Here is a 17,831-nt window from a genome sequence, read left to right on the forward strand (position 1 = left end):
CATGATGTCCATAATACAGATGGAAAGACTCCGTAAAGGCTCTAAAGACACTTTTTCATACTACTGGAATCCCTTCCTGGAACACTTTTCACAGACTAGATTAAGCTGAACATACTTTGTCGTGGACTCTCCCCTCGGTTGCCCCTCAATGGGTGTATGTACTCTCATGTATGTGACTTTATATACATTTGCTGTGTGGGTACACCATTTGTCAACTGGAATGTTTTATGTATAACTTGTGCATCTGGGTTCTGTTTGTTTGTCTGTATGTTCTAATCTTGAAAATTTAAAATAAAATTTATAAAAAAAAAAAAAAAAAAAAGATTGCTGAACCTAGACCTCCAATTTAATGGAAGGCTCTTACTTATTTGCTTAGTCAAATCTAGGTAGTGACTTTTTCTTTTGGCCAGGCAGTGTATAAACAATGCCATCACAAAGTTCAACAACTCCACCCATTACAAAAAAGAGAGAGAGAGAGAAAAGCTTGATTTAAATTTAAATTTGGCCTTCTCCTTTTGCACTTCTGCACCACTTCTAGCCAGTCTGCTATTTTCAGATCACTTAACAAAGTCTCATTCTGGCCATCTTCATTCACATGTCTGTGACTCACCATGGACCTCTAGCGTCAACTTTAATGTCAAACTGTCTCGACTTTTATGTCGAGAACCATCACCAGTGATGAGAGCTGGGTCTCAGGCTTCAACCCAGAGATTTAACAGTGGTTTTCATCTGAAGAGTGGCTGCCCCAAAGAAGTGCATCAGTTTAGGAGTATTATAGTTGTTTCTGACATTCACAGGGTTGTGTATTGACGTAATGTCAAGAGGCCCAATACTGTGATGGAAAGCAATTAATGGAAATAACTAAAAGTCTACCACATTTAAAATGAAGGACACACTAATGGTCACAATAATAAAATGGTTTGAGATTCAGATCCTCTCTCCCAAGAGTTAAATTCAAATTGGTGTTACCCCAGTCTCCACAGCAGATGCACTAATGCAAGGAGACAGAATGAGATCTTCACTGTGCAACCTAAAAGTAGTACGAGTGTTTAAATCAGACTTTTTTTTTTTTGCATTTTTATTATTATTGTTGTAGTTTAGTTGCTGAGCTTTACTGTTGCACCCTGTAGATACTGCTTGACCTGTAATAACTCAACAGTAGGTATTCAACTAAAAGAGGCCCTTATCATCTATATCCAGACAAAGGATTTAAAGAGTCAGCGTTCTCGTGTGTGAAGTCAAACTACGATTGTGGACTTTTTAGAACACCATCTTTCTTTTAAATAGACTAGTGAGGACTTTTACTCTTTTACAAATCTGTACAGAAAGTCTTACTGAAAGTTTTTTTTAATGTTTAGATTATGAATACCAAACAGTCTTAAGTAAAATTAGTAAATTTGGGGGTTGCTTTTATGTTTGAATTAATTTCCAAGTTTTATCATCTTGTCGACAGCAGTGTGCTGCGGATGAGATTACGACGTGTTTTGGCCATCTGTCTATATAAAGCCTGAACAACAGCACTCTCTGCTTTCAACAGAAACAACTCTGTCGACCCACACATGCTGGTATAAACAAAAGTGCACTTGTACACAATCGTGCGCACAACACCACCCCACACACAGTATCAAGAGTAATCCGAGATATAAAGCCTCATCGATCAGTAGCGCTTTCCCTGGAGAATTACATCATTGCTGAAGTGAATGGCCAATGAGAGCCCTGCTGAGACTGTCCGCTCTGTGACCCCTCTGCTGTAAACTAAAGGCAATAAGAAAGAGGCATAGACCATTCCAGTCACGTCACAAGGAGACACTGATATCTTTCTCTAAGGTATTCTCTGTTTTATGTAAACCTGCAGCATTCCAACAATGGTGCGTGCTTGCAGGCATCTTTCCATTGGTTTTATTGTGACTCTCAATCAGAGTTTGTCCAGCTTGTCTCATATTTTTGAAAATAAAGGCATACAGAAACGTCTACTGCTTAAATGCAGAAACACCTTTTAGTAAAGAAAAATATTTAAGCTCATAAGTAAGCAGGAAGAGACATCCACTGCATTTCTGTGCACCACACCTATGTATTTTGCATAAGAAAGGCAATACAAACACACATTACATATAGTGTATTAAAATGTGATTTCTACTTTGGCCTATAGTAAATAAATTACTACCTATGCTTCATTATTATTTGTGGTTTGTTTTGTTATTCAATAAAAGGATTTGTGACTAGCAAACACCTCTAATCGTGTTTCCTTAGAAAAGTAAATATTTTGTTGTGTCCTGGCAGCATCAAGGTTGCATACCATGAAAATGAAACACTGCCACCCTTTCATCCCCCAGACGAATCGCATAAAAAAACAAAATGTAAAAAAATGAAGGTGATTATTCAACACTTGCCAAAACTGCAATATCTCAAGCTCATGGAGACATTTGTTGCTTATTATCCCCCACCTATTTCTCCTTTTATTTCCTGTCATCTCTCCAACTGGCTTTCTAATGAAGACATAAAATGTCTGGTGACTGTATGCCTCTGCCAGCCAGTAGTGTTGCCGGTTAGAACCATGTCTGTCCAGATTCATGTAATAAATATAGTAAAGTAAACCACATAATAAGTGGGAATTAAAGACCTGTGATTAATTCCACAAGGAGGAACAGGATCCCAATCTCTCCTGTTCCCAAATTATAGCATTAAATAATGCCCAGCACAGCAGTTTGGGGAATATATGATGTCACTGAGAGGTCAGCCTTTCACCTTTTCAGTTTAAGATGTAATCAGTTTGTCATTTATCCTTTGAAAGTTTGCCAAAATAGTAATGATTCTGGAGTCATAGCCAAAATGTTTTTTGTGAGCTCAAAGTGACCGTAACCTTTGACAAGCAAATTCTAATCATTTCTTCTTTGGGTTCAAGTGAATGTTTGTGCCAACTCTGAATAAATTCCCACAAAGTGCTTAAGCCAAAGTCCTTTCACTTGAATGAGACATATTGGCATATATCTAATAATATGTATGTTGGCATATGGTTTGGACAGGTGGACGAACAACTTGAAAAACATTGTTCGTCTGGTGAACAAAAAAAAAAAGTCAGACGGTAGGGATTTGAACAGCCAAACATTTTTCATTCTTCAGTCATTTCAGCTGAAATTATTGATTGCTACAATATTAAAGTACCCAGTCTCACCTTCAGCTTGAGTAGATTAAATCAGCGTGGAGAGATCTGCATGAGATGCAGCCCCTTTCACACACAGTGGCTAAATTGCAGGGATTCAAAAATGATTTGTCACTTGGCTACTAAAAGTTTCCTTTGTGGTTTCAAGTTAATGCACAAAAGAGCACAAATGTGTGACAGAACTGATTAAGAGCTGACAGCAGGCAGTTACATTAAGTTGGAGCTGTCAATATGACAGGACAGCTGTCAATATGATGAGTGTAGATGCTGTGTAAGATGAAGGAGGGGGGAAAAAGGTGGAGACAAAAGGAGCAACTCATGTTCAAAGCATACCATCTTAAACAAGGTGGCAATTATATAGCTCCCAGTGGAAATGGCACAGCAGTATGTACTGATCATTTAACTGTGACACACACACACACGGATGAATGCAAAGGTACACAATAAAACTCAGTGTGCTCAGATTCAGCCATCAAAGCTCATTAATGAGTTGGAAAATCAAATTTCAGTCAATCTCAGTCCAACTTAGCTCCCTTGGGAGGAGATGCAACCAATGCAGGCTGTAAAAAACCAAATGTGTTTGAATGTGCTGAATGGATTTGCATACCTTGATGTAACCTCCAGTCGAGACCAGAAGAGAGTTGTCTGGGGAGAAGTGCAGATCTGTTACCCAGCCTCCATGAAGCGAGTCCATGCCATCCTTACTGTCCCAGGAACAAATCTTCAGTAAGGACCCGTTCTTGACGCTCCACAGCTGTGGCAGACAGTCACACATTATAAATCAGCCAATAAACAAATGTTAGGGCCTATAAACGTACCTAAAACACATTTTACTGTCAATTTTAAATTCATGCTTGCTTGTTGTTATGCAACAATAAAAGATGAAGTAGTGGGTGGGAAATACAAGAGTAAAATAGTAGATTTCATTCATTAAATTTAGTGGTAAGGCCCTCTACTGTTAAGCTGGCTTGCTTCAATTATTTTCACAAGGATCACACACAATTAAATGCATGTATGTGGCAGCGGGGCAACACAGTAGCGCAGTGGTTAGCACAGTGGCCTCAAAGCAAGAAGTGGGTTCAAATCCACCATCTGGCCGGGGCCTTTCTGGGGGTAGTTTGCATGTTCTCCCCATGTCTGCGTGGGTTCTCTCTGGGTATTCCCAGACATGCAATTAGTGAGGTTAATTGGTTAATAGGTGTGATTGTGGTGTGATTGTGAGTGTGAATGGTTGTCTGTCTTTCTGTTAGCTCTGTGACAGCCCTGGAGCCTATCCCAGCTGCCATAGGCTCCAGCCCCCCTGCCACCTTGAATTGGATAAGCAGATGAGAGAGTGAGAGAAAAGAAAAAAGGTATATGGCAGTGTCAGTATGAACATTAGAAGATGACAGTCTGAAGAATGAAACTAATATACTATGCATGCATGTTTGGGATTATTTGCACTCTCTAGGCCCTCTCTCTCCCACTAAGACATTATGATGTGCAAGAATTCTGTTGAACCTGCAATATTAAAATTTGATGCTATAGGCTCCTCTGAGCCTCAAAACATGATAAGGGGAACATAGAAAAGTATAAGCATCACTCCTTCTTCATATAGTTTAAAATGAAACAATACCACATAATATATAACCATACAGCATATAATGAAATGATGGGCTGTGAGTCTACTGCAGCTGTTATGCAACTGTTCACATGTCATGTTCATTTGACAGTGACACATCACACATACGGCTATATTTAACGCTTTGCACGCTTTTGTGCTGAGTGACTCACATTTGTTTCTATAGAAACTGGGGTGAGATTTCACTGTAGTTTGCGTAATTAAATCTGATGGATTTGGTCATTTCTGAATAATGGAGCTGCTCAGCTCAGAAGCCACCAGAGGGCATTAACCCTTTATTAACCAGATGCAGCTGTTGGCTGAATGGCATCTTTTCTACCTCTCGCACAGCCTAACTTCACATTTACTTTGCGTGCGTGTGTTTGTGTGTATGTTTGTGTACAAGCGGTTCGTATTCCAAAGCCTTAGAGATCCAATTTGGCAGCCCGAGTCCTCTCCTTCACCTCCCACTGACAGACGTCTCCTCCTCTTCCTGCTATCTTCATCCCAACTTCTTACACACTCTTCCAGCTCCCACACCCCCTCCTGAGAAGGAGCCATGCCTCCCCCCTTTCATCTCACCCCTCCTCTGCGCACCGCAGCAATCACGATGCATTAGCAAGCACTTTATCTAAATGAGTGATGAGATGTAATTACAGAGTGATTTCTGGAATAAATGTCGACTGCTATAATTGCGTTTTTGTATGTTGCACAGCAAATTAGGTGGTTTAAGGCATTGTCATACTAGTAACATAGAGCAGATTAGTGTGTCGACACACTTATGGGTATATAGAGGCACAAGGCTCAGTAGGAAGTGTTTCCCCATCCCTCATCTGTAACCTGGATATCTTCTTTACTGCCCACCTTTCCCCCAAAATCCCTAGAGTCATATTACTTTGCATACCTCTCCACCAAAGCATTTTGGAGCTATGCATATAAGGTTGATTTACATCAGCAGTAGATGCCTAAGTAGTCTCTTCCTAGAACAACAACCAAAATGAAAATTGCAAAGACTTAAAAAAAGAAAAAAAAAAAAAAAGGCTGAATGTTTTGAATACACACCCGGATCTCTCCATTGTCATCTCCAGTTGCGAGGTGTTGGCTGTCCCATGAGAATCGGCAGCTTCGGACACATTCTTGATGACCAATCAGCGTGTAGGCACACTGCCAGGACTCACACTGCCACAACTAAGAGCAGAATGAAAGAACATATGCATTTATTACTTTATATTCACACAGCAATAGAACTGACGTTTGTGACTAACAATTACTTAGTCAAGATTAATCAGTTTTAAAGGAGAGTAAGGCTGCTTTATAGGTGACTACTCAGATAACGTGTGTTGCATCTGCAGTATTTTTTTTTTTGGTTCATTCAAAATATATCAACACAGTAGTGTTTGCCTGGAAATAATCTCTATGAACAGAATCTGTAGCAAAGATTTTAAACAGCAAATACTGAAGATCTACCACAATAATAATAGTAAAGAATCTTTATTTCTGTTGCTCAGAAAGGTCATCACCCCTTGACAGATCTTATGATGACAGTCAAATGCAGAGCTAATGTTGTATCTTTCCCTCATTGCTACTGTTTTTCTCATTTTACCTCCCCCCAATCTCTGTCTTATATCCATTGTTTCCTTTATACGCCTTCCTTCCTCACTCTGCATCCTGTGTTGCACTGAAAATAACATGCCTCATAATTAGACACTTCATTTGGCAGTCGACTAGCTATGTCTGCACACAAAGTTCCATTCATCTGAAGGTCAGGGGAAAAGAAAAGAAAAAGCAGAAAAAAGGGGGACGCAGAGAGAAAGAGGTGGAGGAAAAGGAATGGACAGAACAGAGCGCTCTCCTTTTTGTGGTGCTCCACAAAGAAAGTCATGGCTAAGCCTTTTGGTTTGACCTCCAGATAGATGGAAACCAGGGACTTTAGTGTTTGTGTGTGTTTTTAGCCCCTATTCGGTCTGGAGAGCAAGGACTATGTGATTGGCTTCTAACCAGCCCCACAACACACACACACACCTCATTTATGATCTTTGCCAAATCCATAAAACACACACTCTCTCTCTCTGCCATTTACTGACAGAAGCCAGGTTGGCTGACGACCCACTGCCTGTTCTCTACAGTAAGTGTCAACCGAATCCAAATTCCCGTGTGAAACTCAGTGGCAGTGGCTCTTGATCGGCTGCTTTAACAAATGCCAGAGTGGCTTTCAGTTGTTCCTAATGGTGACACTCAGGAACACCAGTTGTTCATAAGTGAATAACTGATGGTATAACTCTAACATTGAACCCACAGCTATAGTCACAATCCAAGAAAAATGATTGACACTACAAAGACGCTGATGTGAAAGAGCATTGCGTCTCAGTATGGTTCATCTTGTGTTATGTGGTGCAGATCACTGCTCTGTGAATGATGAGATGGGAAAGCGATGATTTAAGAGCTGCTTGCAGAAAACCTCCAGTCCACAGAGTCAGTCAAAGTCAGGCCAAAGTCAGGCGCAGTGGTGTTGGTAAATGGGAACCTGGCAAACACTACATCCTGACAGGGATGTTAGTTGGTTCCGGGCCTGCCAGCCTGCCAGGGTAGTTGGCCAGCTAGACTGGACATGGATGTAGGAGGACAGACTGATCTGACGCAAACTCCCCAGGCCTGGGGCATTCTGCTGCACACTAATCTCTGAGGTCTTTCACTACACTGCTGGAGAAAATGTTTATCTTAAGATATCACCCCTAGCAGTGCATCCATGTGTATGTGCTGTAAGAAGGAGCCTTGAGAGAAGATGAGTAATACGTCATGTTGTTGCTGGAAGCACAAATAGATATGTCTCATCTACTGAGAGTGTGTGTGTGAGAGCGCTGAACCTTAGCAGTCTTGTCGACAGAGGTGGTGGCAAAGAGGCATCCGTCTGGCGAGACGTGACAGGACAGAATGGTTTGGTGATGAGCCTCGATGTCCTGCAGTTTCTCTCCGCTCTCGGTGTCCCACACCTAAGAATGTGCAGTGCAAAGAAAAAAATATTTACAATTTGATTTCACACTGCTGTTAAATGTAATGTGAGTGTGCAAGTGCATGAGTTTCACCTTCACGGTACCATCGAAGGACCAGGACAGCAGTCTTGAGTCATTTGGTGAGTTGGGGAGTAGAGAGAAGCATCTGACTTGCTCCGTATGACCCTGAAGTACTTTACACTCACCTGACTGCCATCTCCACACCTAAAGGGGGCAACAGAGAAAACAATCTTTCAGCCACTGGTATTTTTCACTTCAGCCCAGAGCAGCTATTGGAAACCTCCAATTTCTGAATGATTCTGTCCTGAAGAAACAGACAGACCTCACTATCCTATTACATTCTGCAATGTACCATGCACTTACTGCTTTGCATGTGCAAGACACATGCTGAAGACCTTTTAAAGAGGACAGTGTCCCAATGGTAGACACTCATATTAAACATGGCCAAAGTTTCACATAATGCCAAAAGCTCCAACTCCAACTGCTCAGTTTTAGACAGTTTTTCCACTCTTGGCTCACTGACTGTGAGCACAGGAGCCTCACCCACCTGCTACACACATTTTCTGTTTATGAGGGGCAGCAAATCAGAAGAAAGGACCTAAAATGGCTTGTTTTCAGCATTACGGGGTTGGACCGAGTTTTTATGAGATTCAAAGGGTGAAAACAAATCTATTCTGTAGAGTTTTGAGAGTAAACATTTTTTTTTAAATTATCTTTTGTGGCAAAAGGTTTGAGGCAAAAATATATTAAAAAAAAAAAAAAATCAGACAATTTTTCACCCAGGCGTCATCCTTATTGTCATTATAGATTTTTCTGTGTATCTAATGGGCAATTTTATCTGCGGTGCATTTCTTAAATGTCTATACTAGAACGAAGAGTCAAAATGGACCGCTCGAAAATAGCATAATTTTCAAAGAGTACACAAGAGAAGTAACAAAAACGCTCATAAGAAACAAAGATACATTTGGCAAAATTGCAGAAAAAGTGCTTTCTAGCAGCCTTTCCCTCTGCACAATAATGCAGTGGCCAAACAGTATTCACCGCTGAATGATAAAGTATCATTCAGTATATAAATTAAGTGGAGAAACTAACCAACACTGCTAATACTGCAAATCATAGTATTTAATTTCATTATCTCTTTTTGCTTCTTCCACATGCTCTTTCTTTGCAGATGTGCTGGGTAAATGCTAATGCATCTGTGAAGTTAGAAATGTGGACCTGTCCATGCATCTACAAAGTATTTTGTTTTCTGTGTGCAGACAGGTGCAGGAAATGAGCAGAAACAGGAGTCCAGCTGAGCTCAAAGACAGAGGGCAGGACAGACAGAATCATCCAGATAATCCTATCAATCATGGCCATGTGTGAAAGGTGCTGCCTCACTCCCCCCGACTGTCATTGGTGTGAAGGTTAAAACTTTTCACAAACTAACATCAGTGCCATTAGACCTATATAGATTTAAATACAGATTTCCATCTTCTTGTGAGCACATCTCAAACAGCATAAATCTCAATAGTTTTCTGAATACGTGGGGATTGTCTGAGAATAGTGCAGAGAGTAGCAGCATGAATATGGAATTAGATGCTCTGCTGTCAGAGAGGGAAGGAAGTGCTGCAGTGGACAGGTCTGTCGGCAAAAGGAAAAGATGAAGAAGGGGGAGATGAGAAGGGAGGTGAGGAAAGGGAAAACGGGCAACAGAGCATGAACGCTGGGAGTTGACAGAGCATAACAGCCTGAAAAAAATACACACACACACACACACAAACTCACACACTGCACAACAATAACTCATAACAGATAGCTGCATGCGGTCAACACATGAGCAAGATGGAGATAAAGAGCTATCGAGAGTGGCATAGCCTGAGGGAAAGAAAAGGAAAAGGAAGGAGAGGAGACCAAAAAAAGAGGGATAAAGAATGGAGAGATTCAGAAGCTGCCAGAGAAGTTGGTAGGGTGTAACAGGTAGGGGAAAGTGAAAAGGCCGCAGAGACCTGAAATACTGTGAGGTTAAAAGATTGGGCATAGAAGGCATTTTTGCTCAAGGTGAAGAATGGGAGTAGGTGAAGGAGTAATCAATAGCACAGAAGAAAAATGGGAAGCAGGTTCGCAGAGGAGGTTAAAGAACATGTCATTGATTAAGCAGGAAAAGACGGAGGGGGTGGGGGAACATACTGATGAATAGGAGTCGGAGAAACAGAAGTACAAAGCAGATAGAAAGACACGACAAGTATAAAGGTAGAAACGGAGCAACTGAGGAAGGGATGGAGCCTACTCTTATGGTGGTGTCCTCAGAGGAAGTGATGAGTGTTTGGCCATTCGGGCTGAACTGACAGTGCAGCACAGTTTTAGTGTGTCCCAGCAGAGTGGCCAGAAGCTTCCCAGAGGGCACCTCCAGCACCTGGAGGGAAGAAACAAATAAACATTAGCACCACTAATATTCCCGTAAACAGCTAAATCTATGGTTAATAGCAAAAACACAACATTCAGACAACACGTCTAATGTCTAAAGATACACTTATGCAACAAAAGTGTCCCAGAAAGTTTTCTTTAAAAATCCTGGTAGAAAGTCACACTTTACATCTCTCCTCAAGTTCTCCCTTAAAGCGCTACTGCTGGCTTAACAACGATAAGCACATAAAAAAGAAAGCGGAGTTGGGGAAAGAGTTGAGCAAAGTCTGGTCAAGACCGTGAAGGGCAGCTGGAGGTCTGACAGTCGAGTGTGTGTGTGTGTGTGTGTGTATAAATAGCTTTGATGCGCAAAAGATCCAACTCAAAGAGAAAAAAAAAATGTCATCATGTGTTGTCACTTGTGAGTTCTCCCTCTGAATATAACAGCACACGAGACTCTTCACAGAGCAGTCTGGAGCTGGATTTGAGAGAGATAAGATTTTGAGAATGCCCTCTAAAGGTCAGCCGGATGGAACAATAAATCCTGGAGACTTCCAGAGATCCATAATGGGTTTACAGGTAGGTAAGCAAATATGAGAGAGGTTTTAGCTACAATAACTGTGTATTTCCTGAACTTTTAGCAGATATTCATGGTGACTACCCCCCCCCCCCCCCAGTCTCTTACTCTACAGAAATTATAATAATATTGAAATCCCTTAATTTGGCATCATCTTTATTTGTAATTTCTCTGACACTTTGGCTGCTGATGAAAATCTTGTAAAAACAATGACATACAATCCCAACAATCTGCTTTGTGTTTAGTGAGTTAGCAAGCAAACTAAACTATGATTGAAAATGTACAAAATATACAGTATTGTACTAAAGTCTTGAGCCACCCCTTTCTTTATATTTTGCTTCCAAGTACTCTTGAGCAATAGTTTTCCAGGCTTCTAAAGATCTTTCAAAGTTTTTCTTTGGACATTGGCTGCTTTTTCACTCATTTTCAGTCCAGTCCTTTTACTTGACCATTTTCAGAGGAATGTATTTTTTATTTGTTAAGCCACTGAACACTGACCTATGAATCATTCAAACATAAAAAAAGCACCTAACTCAAGGGATGAATCAGTGTTCTGTCTACACGTAACAGACAACTTAGTAAAGCACCAATTTTAAATTGTATCTTTAGCTCTTTGTTACTAGTGGCTTGTCACAAATTTGTTCTTATTTTTTTAGTTGAAACTATTAAAAAAATGCCAAAGATAACATAGTTTGACAGGCAAGAAAATAGTATTCTTGCACAAGGTGATTCCCAAAAACTGTATAAATGGAGAACAAGGGCGCCTGGGTGGCTTAGTGGTGAAGCTGGCGACCACATACACACGCTGCGTTGCGGTGCCGGCGGCCCGGGTTCGCGTCCCGGCCCGGCGCCGATTTGCCCGCGTGTCTTCCCCTGTATCTTCCCCCCATTTCCTGTATCTCTCCACTGTCACAAAAAGCCGCTGTGGGCCTTGAAAAAGAAAAAAAAAAAAAAAAAAAAAAAGGCTACCGACAGCAGATGAATAGTATTCAAAGTCATGTACTTAAAAAACAGGAAAAAATTAAGCAAAGACCTGACAGATGCACCTGGGCCTTCAGTTGATCCACCTACTGTTCAGAAATGGTCCCAGTGGAAGGATGTCTGTCAAGAAGCCATTGTTAAGGAAGGGAAACAAGGAGAAAAGCCTGAGGTATGCCAAATTACACAAGAATTGGCCAGAAAAATTCATGGAATTCATGGAATTATGACCACAAAGAAACAGTGGAGGCGCCATCATGGTTTGGGCTGTATTTCAGCCAGTGGGGTTGGAGAATCAGTCAAAAATCGATGGAATTATGAATGTACCATCAAATTTTGATCCACTGTGCAATAACATCTGGAAAGCTTCTGAATTTCATTGGGTTTATTTTTTTAGCATGACAATAATCCCCAAAATACTGCAAATGTAGTAAAAGCACACCTATGACCATCTCAACAGAGAATGGAGCAAAAGCAGCCGACATCCAGAGAAGAGCTTTGAATGTCCTTCAAGAAGCCTGGAGAACTATTCCTGAAGATTACTTAAAGAAATTACAATAAAGCTGCCTCAGAGAGTTCAGTCTGTTGAAGAATAAAGATGGTCATATCAAATATTAACTTTCAAACTTACAAACTCTGTTTTTTTCCATTTATGTGTGCAGATGTTTCAGTATGGGTGACTAAAGACTTGCACAATGCTGTAAGTGGTAAAAATCAGCAGGTTAGCACTAAGGACTTCCATGTACAACCCAAAACTGGTAGTTTGCTGATCACAGGCTCAATAGCCAATCACAAAACACATCAGAATAAAGATCATTATAGATTTTATTCCCTGGGAAACTGTCTTTAGACAGTCTCTGAAAAACACTGAAAAAGTCAAACAGAACTGTATAATATAACAGATGTTTATTTTATCACCAAAGCAAATTATTCTACCTGCCAAGGACTAACAAAGTGAAAGTTAATTAGGACATTTTGAGGTGAAACACGGTTTATTATCTACTGTAACACTAATCCAAAAACTCTAGTTTTCTAATTAACCATCTGATAGATTTATCCTGTAATATGAGACATATCGAGATTTGGAGCAGACAGATGGCTGTTTGATTGGGGCACATGCCACATGGGGGAAAAAATGCCCTTAGCAGCTAAGTTCCCCGGTTTGACTCCAAACAGACTGGACAGTTGCTACATGTCACTCCCCTCTCCTCCTTCCACACATTTTCTATCTGTCTCCACTGCAACTATATAAAATTATATTTCCACTCTTATAAAATATGCAATCGTGATAAGGGACTTTGCAAACCTCATGAACAGTGCATAACTCAAAGTAATACATAAACAATTCAAGAACTAACCTCAGTTCATCACAGCACCTGTCATTTCTGAAGGTATAAAGTGAAGGCTGATGCCACCTGAGTTTTTTTTTTTTTTTTAGCAGGCACTAAAATATTTAAATCACAGGAGAAAGGGTTGAAATGTCTGAGCGGTACAAGCCTCGGGGTGTGCTGACCATGCTCCACGTACTGGCACGCAAGTTTCAAAGCCTGTGAGGGGAACACCTTGGCAACCCTTACGCATCAGGGTCAAGGGTTTCTGAGATGCTGTTTTAATGCAAATGCCCAAGGAGATTTAGTAAAAGAACAAATGTAAAGAGGGAAGACAGGGGAATACTCATTTTAATACCATCACCGAGGAAGTAAACAAGCCAACTCACTGTAAGACTCATGTGGTCAAAGACGCAGAGGCGAGATGGTCAAATAATTCAGAATCAGAATACTTTATGGATCCCAGAGGGAAATTATATATATATATATATATATATATATATATATATATATATGGGTTGGGACTTTTTACGCGTTAATTTCGATTAATTAATTACGGGGAAATTGAGGAATTAAAAAATTTAACGCATTTTAATCACACTTTGCACCGGAATGTTTCTCAGGGCACGGGTTCCAGTTTTTTTTTTTTTTTTTTGTTCCCAGCAGGCCTTCTTTATTATTTTTCATACAAAAAACGCCCAATAAACAGAACAAGTCCACTATAAAAGGTAAAACAATTATACAAAAAATGAGAGAAGCAACAGTACATGTTAACATCTTTCTTCAGAGAATATTCAAGTTGAAAATCATCACTTTAAAGGACATAAGTGATTATTCTCAGCTTGTTATCCCCATGCTAGCCAAAAAGGAGGCTGCAGTGCACTGACACTAATACAATGTGAGGCACTGTGCAAGAAGTAACAGTCAGTCCCTCATGCACAGGGAACAGTATGAACTAACTAGGTTTCAGCATGCAGATGGCCACTAGTGCACAAAACTACAATCAGAACAGAATCTACAGGCTAAAATCAAATCAACTCCGATTCACTGAGAGCACTTTACAGATCTGAGGATGAAGGGACGCTCACTGAGCCACAGCACAAGGAAGCAGCTGATTACTAAGATCTGTTAAAACCCTTGCTGAACTTTGTTGTTTTCCTTTCAAAATAAGTGTGTTGACCTCCGACCTTTATTATGTCAGCTCTTTGGGTCATTCTCCACACATACAGCCTTTTTATGGTCCACGTCTGCTGTTGTGGAACATAAAAAGCTTGTTTGTACAAAGATGATTGCAGAAGACCAGCATGTCCCTTCAAACTGGACTTCTACACCCCCCAAAAGTCACGGTTTACTTGCTGCTCCCTCTCAAAATGTTTGGCCATTCCTCCGATGCACAGAAAAATACTGAGGTGCATTATGACAATGAATTGGGTATTATTGATGTCACCAGAGCTGATACCTGATGTTTTTCCCCTTGGAATCAGTTCAGAAAACAGTTAAGATCCTTCTGCTGAGTGACTAATGGATTGACTTTTTTTTTTCCACTTACTGGTAGCCATGTGACCAAAATGCTGACACGCCTTGTCAAATAGGGAAAAACAGATACTTTTACGGCAGCTCATCAGTTAATGTTAGCTACACTGGGCTTGTCCTTTTCTTACCAATACTCTCAGCCAGGGGCGTGGTGGCCATCGGGAGGTTTCCCGAACGGCCGGTTGTTTAGAAGTTTTTTTTTTTTAAGGAAGCATCGCGGCTGCTACCCAGCGGACTGGATGGTAACTGCTACAAAAACCTTCTAAATAACCGTATAAACGGTTATTTAGAGGGTTTTTGTTTAGAGGAAGCGTCGCGGCTGCCACCCAGCGGACTGGATGGAAACTGCTACATGTCTTCTTTACACGGTTATTTAGAGGGTTTTTGTTTAGATCAAGCGTCGCGGCTGCCACCCAGCGGGCTGGATGGTAACTGCTACAAGTCTTCTTTATATGGTTTTTTTAGAAGGTTTTTTTTAAGGACGTATAGCGGCTGCCACCCAGCGGACTGGATGGGAACTGCTACATGTCTTCTTTATACGGCTTTTTAGAAGGTTTTTTTAATGACGTATCGCGGCTGCCACCCAGCGGACTGGATGGGAACTGCTACATGTCTTCTTTACACAGTTATTTAGAGGGGTTTTGTTTAGATCAAGCGTCGCGGCTGCCACCCAGCGGACTGGATGGTAACTGCTACAAGTCTTCTTTATACGGTTTTTTAGAAGGTTTTTTTTTAAAGGATGTATCGCGGCTGCCACCCAGCGGACTGGATGGGAACTGCTACATGTCTTCTTTATACGGTTTTTTGAGGGATTTTGTTTAGAGGAAGCGTCGCGGCTGCCACCCAGCGGACTGGATGGGAACTGCTACATGTCTTCTTTATACGGCTTTTTAGAAGGTTTTTTTTTAATGACGTATCGCCGCTGCCACCCAGCGGACTGGGTGGGAACTGCTACAAGGTTTTTTTTTTGTTTTTTTTTTTTGTTTGTTTTTTTTTTTGGACAAAAATGTACAAATCAACAAGTTAAGTATCACGTATAGCTTCCCGGCCCACGTTGTTCGCAGCCCACAAAGACTGCAAAGGCCGGAAGTGAGCGGCTAGCCTTCATACCCTCACCTCTGTGTAGCTCATGTCGCCAACAACGTGAGTGCGAAGCACAGCTGTGTAAAAGCAGCTAGTTAAACAGAGAACGAACTTTTTCTCCTTTTTGTGGTTTAATTTTAATTCTTTAATTCAAAACAATCTGTTAAAACAAGCATAACACATTTCAACATCAAGGAATACAGCTGAGCAAATGATTAATTTCCAACTATATTGAGACATTAATGTTGAATAAAACTATCCAGTTATGATGCTTAACTTTATTTTCAGGAGTTTGCTTATCACAGGAGCACTTCCCCCCTTCGTGAAGTTTAAGCTTATGTATATTGATTCATTCATCAACCAAACTTAAATTCATATTTCTCATGTTAAATATTGAAATGTGATTAAAATGCGATTAATTTCGATTAATTTTTTTAATCGAGTCCCACCCCTAATATATATATATATATATATATATATATATATATATATATATATATATGACACTGGTGAACCACAGTGTCACCTATTAAGGGAGGAGTTATAGAGCCTGGTCCTGAATGGTGAGATGTTATAACTGATACACACAGTGACAACAGTAATCTGCCTGTTCTATTATTAGCTTTAAAAGCCCTTTGAAAAAGTAAACTAACAGCCAGAATAGCGCACACACACAAACAGCAATTAGTTATTCTTGAACACTCTGAAGTGCAAACACATTCACACACAGATAATACTCTTTCCCTACCATACCTGCACGCTCCCTGTGCATAGAGCTACTGCCAGCACCAACCCCCCGTAGGAGGTCAGAAGTCTTCGGATCCTGGAGCCAAGTATCCTTAGAAGATGACTAGCTGTCAGCCCTGACGCCTGGCACACAATGCACACGTGCACACAAACACACAAATACACAAATACACAACTGCACTTTTCACTCATACAGAAAAGACACAGTAACATTATGTTCTCTCCTCTCCACGTCTTTCACAAAACTTGTCAACTTTTTTTTTTTTTACATTTGCATAACAAAGCTGGGATCTTACAATGGCACAAATTGACAGACCATTGCTAATTTTTCTCCAGCACACTGGCTATAAATAAATCAACATATTTAAAGAAAAATAATTAATGCGCTGCAGTAAGTCTGATGCGCCATGATTTTATCCAGCTTAAACTAGGGCTCCACCTGGTGTTAGGACCACAAGAAGAAAATACCAAAAAGCTTTTGAGCCCCAAATCAGTGCTTAATGTGTCAGAACAGAACATGTTATATTCAGTGTTTAGGATAATGCCCAACACACCGTCTTAAGGTGGCCTTAACTTTATACATAAGATTATACAGCTCAAATGAGCCCATGGGTTCACTTGATCTCTCTTCCATCTACTTGACAGCAACCTTCTTTAGTCTGTTTGCTTTGTTAGTTTAGGTAAATGTTCTGCTTGGAACTATACTTGTGACTTGACACAGTTAATCCACACATTACCAGATATTCTTAAACACCAGCTGTGCAAACACATTAACTTAGTCATTTAAAAAGTTACTGCTAAGGGAGGAAGGAAAGGAAAGAAGATACTTTAATTCATACAAAATGTAGTGTGTGTGTGTGTGTGTGTGTGTGTGTGTGTGTGTGTGTGTGTGTGTGTGTGTGTGTGTGTGTGTGTATAGTAAAGCATTTCATGCAAGAACCTTCATATATATCTACAGTTATCTAAATTCTCTCTAATGTTTCTTTGATCATCTCTCTGCTCGCCAATCATCTCACTTTCTTTATGTTCTGGTTGCAACAATCCCTCCCAGGAGACAAGAAGAGAGACACATGAAGGGCCAGTGAAGAGCTGTAATTAAAATCATTCGTTCCTGTATTCATTAAGACTGCAGGACCTTTTAATTAATTAGAGCTGCTCTCTCCTGTAGGGGGCTGGCCTGGCTTCAGCACTGATGTGTCAGGGGACCGTGTTTGAGTGAGTGTTTGTGCTGTAATGTAGGACAATAACTTTGGGGGATGTCCTCTACTGTTGCAGAATATGCATTAGGTGCAACACACACACACACACAGCAGACTTGGATCTCATTCTCTACCTGCAAACAGCAATTTATCAGCTAGACAAAGAGCAGTGGAGCAAGGGGAGAATGGGGACAGACAGAACAAAGGAGGAAGAGAGATAAACAAAACAA

At 40.6% G+C, this 17,831-nt stretch overlaps 1 protein-coding gene across 2 annotated transcripts in view; it reads right to left on the minus strand.

Annotated features, from left to right (window-relative positions):
• apaf1 (apoptotic peptidase activating factor 1) overlaps positions 1–17,831 on the minus strand; it is a 54,227-nt gene that overhangs the window by 23,490 nt on the left and 12,906 nt on the right. The window contains exons 22-27 of one of the 2 annotated variants that reach the window (XM_030720477.1): positions 16,409–16,525; positions 10,041–10,166; positions 7,844–7,975; positions 7,625–7,750; positions 5,823–5,948; positions 3,768–3,914 (exon numbers count right to left, since the gene is read on the minus strand). In XM_030720477.1, the coding sequence (XP_030576337.1) occupies positions 3,768–3,914; positions 5,823–5,948; positions 7,625–7,750; positions 7,844–7,975; positions 10,041–10,166; positions 16,409–16,525 (774 nt within the window). The remainder of the gene's footprint in view (positions 1–3,767; positions 3,915–5,822; positions 5,949–7,624; positions 7,751–7,843; positions 7,976–10,040; positions 10,167–16,408; positions 16,526–17,831) is intronic. The other variant, XM_030720476.1, reaches the window with a different exon arrangement.

The sequence above is a fragment of the Archocentrus centrarchus genome, chromosome 23 (assembly GCF_007364275.1).
Source record: "Archocentrus centrarchus isolate MPI-CPG fArcCen1 chromosome 23, fArcCen1, whole genome shotgun sequence".
NCBI classification, from domain to species: domain Eukaryota; kingdom Metazoa; phylum Chordata; class Actinopteri; order Cichliformes; family Cichlidae; genus Archocentrus; species Archocentrus centrarchus.